At 35.2% G+C, this 6,000-nt stretch overlaps 1 protein-coding gene across 1 annotated transcript in view; it reads left to right on the top strand.

Annotated features, from left to right (window-relative positions):
- The window catches only part of Smp_125790 (actin-related protein 5, arp5), a 29,887-nt gene that overhangs the window by 16,668 nt on the left and 7,219 nt on the right, over positions 1 to 6,000 (top strand). The window contains exons 12-13 of the mRNA XM_018793766.1: positions 1,858 to 2,068; positions 3,282 to 3,604. Coding sequence (XP_018648245.1) covers positions 1,858 to 2,068; positions 3,282 to 3,604 — 534 coding nt within the window. The remainder of the gene's footprint in view (positions 1 to 1,857; positions 2,069 to 3,281; positions 3,605 to 6,000) is intronic.

The raw sequence follows: 6,000 nt of genomic DNA on the forward strand, positions 1-6,000 counted from the left end.
GAATGAAACGCCATCGATTGGTACTGCAGTTTTACCATACCGTCATGGCACAACAGAAGAACTCCAAAGGATCTTAAAACAACACAGAATTAAAGTATATTACAAAACGACGAACACACTTCGAAATACTGTAGTTCGATTAAAAGAAAAAATCCCATTCATGTCTACACAGAACTGTGTCTACAAATTAGGTTGTGTCGATTGTGCTGCCTTTTATATCGGAGAGTCATCTCGCGAAATCTTGACTCGTACCAAAGAACATATTAGGTACACAAAGAAACCTCCTAATAATCCTGTAGAACTGGATAGACTTCAAATTAAATCTGCTATAGCAGTTCACGCCATTTTCAACAATCATCAAATCGATCTCAAAAATATCACAATATTACAGAAAGGCTTTTCCAATTACAAAGAAACGAGAGTAGCTGAAGCGTTCCATATAAGGCTTAATCCTACTGCTCCCAATAGAAAGGAAGGTCTTACCATACATCCTACTTGGACTATCTATCCTAGTCGTCACCTTGTCTGATATTATCTACAATTCACGCTCTTACCTTACAAATTAAACTCTATCCCTTGTCATTATAAAGGTCACACATTTTTCATCCTTAACACTGCACACATACACACACAAATTTACATACATGTCGCTTATGAATCACCTTGACCGAAATGACATGACATTAATTCATTCAGACCTATTTTTTTTTAATTGATCGCACCTAATATTCGTGTTGTTTCGTTGTACTATTTAAGCTTGGGTTAGTGCTAATTCGGTTATTTATTCTCTGAAGAAATGACTTACACCGAGTCACGAAACGTCAGAAAATCTAATTTTCCTACTCATTGGGATATTACAAATATATTACTTATTTATAGCAATCTACCCAATGCTCAATTTATTCAAAATTATCAAATCAAAACTTGGTAATGATACCTACTATATTATAATGGTTTAAAGTTAGGTCTTAAAGCAGTTCAACCATATTAGCTCATTTACCAGGTACTTGGCTTTAAACCGCACTCTTAGTGTGCCGGATGGTGAAAATGTTCAGTTGCTTAAACTGTGACGTTTTGTGAAACATTGATTTACTACTACTAGAAATTTGAATCAATATCACGTACCATATTACCAGTCGGACCAGTAACTTATTTAGTGAATTTATGTATTGACCAAAGAACAATAATTAAGGGCTCGAAGCTTATTGATCCCCGAGCTCCTAACTTAGTAGCCGATTAAAATATGCAGAAAGCAAACAGACTAGTTTTCTGTTTTACTCAATTCCATTATGATTCAGAACACATGCAATAATATATTTGAAATGTCTGACCATACAGCACACCAAATAAGAATTCTCATTAAGCACAGTCATATAAATGGTTAAAAGGTTGAAGAAACTACACAGTTAATCAGCAGTAATTAAAGAATAATAGAACATAACGATAGTCAAAAAGTCCAGTGAAAGCTTACAGTAAGAGAAACATGGAAATGCAACAATGAAGTTATCTACAAATTATACAATAAAGATACAAATAATAGTAATCCAAAAAATAGCGTGGAAAGTTCCAAGTTTCCTAATATTCGTCCCATTACACAACAAACCAAATTGAAGTGGAGTTCGATCCAGCGACTTAGGATCTGAAGATCGAAACTTTGACCACTGAGCTACTGCTCTGTTAGATAACTTAAGGTAACATTTTTTTGGTTTTTTGAGGTATGCTTGTGCATTGCTCAGATTTATTTCTTAGACATTGTGGCCTGTTTATTTATTAACGTTAATTAACATTGGTATATTTTGTATGTCCGGTTACACTCCATTGACTTTGTGAGTGATTTTTTACTTTTATTATTCATAGAATATATAGGCCTGATGATGATAAATATGATGATTCCAAAAAAGTTTTAACAGAACGTCGTCGTATGCAGCTGGAAAAAATACGTGCTATGGCAGCTGAATTAAAACCATCAAGAGGTCGTTCTCGAGGAAATGGACGCGGTATTCGCCCGGGTGCTGCATCTCAGGGATCTTTGAAACCACGTGGCCGTTGTCGAAGTTTACGTACTGAGGTTTGTTACTTTTACCGGTTACGTAATGTGACGTTTTTTGTCTGACACCAATAATAATAACTCTAGCCCAACACACTATATATATTCTTACCTAACCAAATCTTCAGAAGATCAGATAAATCATGTCGGATACTTGTGATCACTTTAATTCTTAGTCCATGTGATAATTTCGGTAAAATACAAGGCTACTACATTGTACAATGTATACTAAATTGTGCTAACTAACAGTTATATTTGTTTGGTAAAAAACTTAATAATTATTGGCGAGTCGAGAGCGAGTTTACAATTATATGAAGAATAATTATTACCAAAACAACGGACTGATAGATAATCCATAAAAAATAAACTAATTTCTTTGAAGATTAGCTACTCAAATGTCACTTTTTTCTTTCTAACAAATAAAAATGTTATTAGAAGGGGTTTTGTGGAGATTTTAGTAATTTTATAGAGTTGAGATCGTGAGTCAATTGAAGCTAGACCACCATGGAAAACCTGGAAGCACTGACTCCATGAGGTATTTCCTGGAGTTCTAGTGAGAAGCAGTAACCAGTGGAGTTCGACCAGGTCTGTTGTGAGATAGTAACTCACTGATGACATTGGTGAATGGTTGCTCAATTTCGTGGATTAGTTGAAGTTAGACATTAACACCGTTGGATGCCGGCTCAGTGGTCTATCGGTTAAGGGCTCTGGCTCGAAACTGGTAGGTCCTGGGTTCGAATCTCGCGAGTGCGGGATCGTGGATGCGCACTGCTGAGGAGTCCCATAATAGGACGAAACGGCCGTCCAGTTCTTCCAGGTTTTCCATGGTGGTCTAGCTTCAATTGACTCACGATCTCAACTCTATAAAATAAAAATGTTATTCATAACTTATCATACATTCGAAGTCTTAAGGAAAAAACTCCCAATGCTTTAAATAGTACTTCTGTTGTAGAGCGGTGTCTTAGTGATTAAGATGTCTCCAGTTCAAACCCCGCCTCACCTACTTCGGTTTGGGAAATTGGATAGTATCATTAGTCGTCAAACTTAAAATATAGCTCCTAGACGAGTACCTGGTGAATGAGCTAATTTGTCTATTATTTATTTACAATTATAATCGCTGAGTATGTATCCATTATAACACTAATTTTATAATTTTTATCACTGAACTGCAAATACTTACATTAATGTGGTTTCTTTAACATCTTTTCAAATGAAAAATGTCGACTTTCATTAGAATGATAGTCGTGTTTCTCCTCTGGAAACAAATGCTGTTGCTGATGAGAACGACACATTAGGCGATGAAAATTCTGATTTATTGGGTTTCGACGAGTCAGTGGAAATGGAACAGATTAACTCTTCAAATGGTTTAAATCGTCTATGGGATCCTGATGCTGATGAAAACACAAACGAAGATTCCAGTCTATCCATTGTCACAAAAAAGACTAACGTGATATCTGATTATCGTACTGATAATACAGGTGATGAAAGTGAAAATGAACGAGATCAGTTGGCAGTTATTGACAGTCTATTGGCACTTTACGACCCAGAAGCTTCAAAGTAGGTTCCATCAATCTTATATGTGTTTTCGTACTACTTTTTGTGACTATTTACACACATGTATCCTTGAAAATGCTAAATGCTATGCAATTCCCTTTTGTAAAATTAAAAACACGAATTTCAGCGAAGGGATCTCTTTTCAACGAATTTATTATCAAGCTGTACAATCGTATATATATATGAAAAAGTTTTGTTAAAGTACTAATTCCGTGAGGAAATGTGAACACTAATAACCAAGATTATAATACTAGATTACGTAATACGAATAATAACAATAGATTTAGTGAATAGAATAAGATGATTAAAATGTTTTGGTTACAATAATAATTAAAAGACTAATATTTGAACGAAGAATATTCTTTTCGATAAATTCTCTTCAGGTTCTACAATTATATATCCAAATTAATAATCCGAAAAATTGGCCAGGTTAAAGGCAAAGTACATAGTTTAATGCATGTAAATTTAGGAATGTCAAATCAAATAGAATAAAATTGTTAATGTCTTGAAAGAGTTATTACTGAAATGCACCATGAATGTAAATTTCAAATTCAACGGTGACATATTTAGACAAACGGATGGTGTGGCAATGGGTTCACCTCTGGGCCCTATACTAGCTGATATATTTCTAGCTAAACTAGAGAACGGTCATCTGAAAAAGATTATTCAAGAATTCAAATTTTACTGCAGATATATAGATGACACATTCACCCTGTGTAAAGATAATATTTCACAACAAGATGTGCTTAGACAGTTTAACGAAGTGCATCCAGCCATCCAGTTTACATCGGAGGAAGAGAGTGATGGCCGATTAGCCTTTTTAGACGTCCTCTTAACTAAGAGATCTGATGGATCGTTAAGAAGAAACATGAACAGAAAAAGTACTTGGACTGGACAGTATACACACTTCCTTAGCTTTGTACCTCTACAGTACAAACGAAACCTAATCAAAACCCTTAGCTATCGAATACGCACTATATGTTCGGCGGATGTAGTTGACAATGAGCTAAACACATTGCATAATGCTCTAAGGGAGAACGGGTATCCCAGAAAATTTATAATTAAATATATGATCTTTAAAGTGAAAATAGGCGAATTCCAAACGTTCAAGAAAAAGTCCTTGTTCATGCGCCTACAATTCAGGAGGGATGCCTCTGGCGAAATACTTGCTCAGAGATTACGCAGATCTATCCAAAAATCTTTCAACGCAGGTGAACTACGTTTGGTGTTTTCTACGCGTCCAATGGTGACACCGAGGCTTAAAGATGAAGTTCCTAGAATGACCACTTCATTTTGTATTTATCAGTTCGACTGCTCCTGTGGAGCAAGTTATATTGGTCGAAGTTCTAGGAATCTACATTTTCGTGCTCGTGAACACCTCCCAGCGTGGCTAAGCAAAGGTCTGATGAAGAAAGTAAACAGCTCGATTTTGGCCCATTTAGTACAAACTGGTCATAGTGCCAGTATAAACCAATCTTTTTCAATTATTTATCGGGTCAGTAATTTTTTGCCTAGGCTTGTCAGGCTTAAAGTCCTTCAAACGGCGGAGGCAGTAGCCATCAGAATGAAGAAACCTGAGCTATGTGTACAGAAGAAATATCTCCAACCCCTACTTCTCCCTTGGCCAACCACAAGGCCAATTAATGAACAATCATCTTAGCTATTGTATGACCTAATTTGACTATGTACTTACGACCTTTCGTAGTCAAATGTAATTGTCTCTTATCTTTATTCACAAATCTTTGTATTATTATTATTATTGGTTAAAGATAATTATTAATCCCCCCTAAACATGATTCATTCACATCGCATTGATCCCTCCTTATTACGTCTCACTAATTTTTCACACATTTAGTCTTCCACTTGATCGAATTGTAATTGCACTATCATATCTCTCTCACCCTATCTGACCCATATTTATATTCTGATCACAGATCTTAAATTTTCACTTTACATATATACAGATTCAAGTTAACATTCTATATGAGTCATATCAACATTAACAATTTTATTCTATTTGATTTGACATTCCTAAATTTACATGCATTAAACTATGTACTTTGCCTTTAACCTGGCCAATTTTTCGGATTATTAATTTGGATATATAATTGTAGAACCTGAAGAGAATTTATCGAAAAGAATATTCTTCGTTCAAATATTAGTCTTTTAATATGATTGGGATTTTTAAACAATAATAATTATTGAATTCACTTAGTATTGTTTGTTTGGATCTTCCCATCGATGTGTTTAGGACTGCAACTGGTCAGTCTCTAATTGGCATATGTGCATACTGTGCGTATTGCCTCAATATAGCCTTAATTCACAAGCATAATAAGCAAAGATGGATAGTGGCTAGCAGTGGAATCCACGACGCGCGTTTCGTCCTATTTGGGACTCGT

The sequence above is a fragment of the Schistosoma mansoni genome, chromosome 1, assembly GCF_000237925.1.
Source record: "Schistosoma mansoni strain Puerto Rico chromosome 1, complete genome".
Lineage (NCBI taxonomy): Eukaryota > Metazoa > Platyhelminthes > Trematoda > Strigeidida > Schistosomatidae > Schistosoma > Schistosoma mansoni.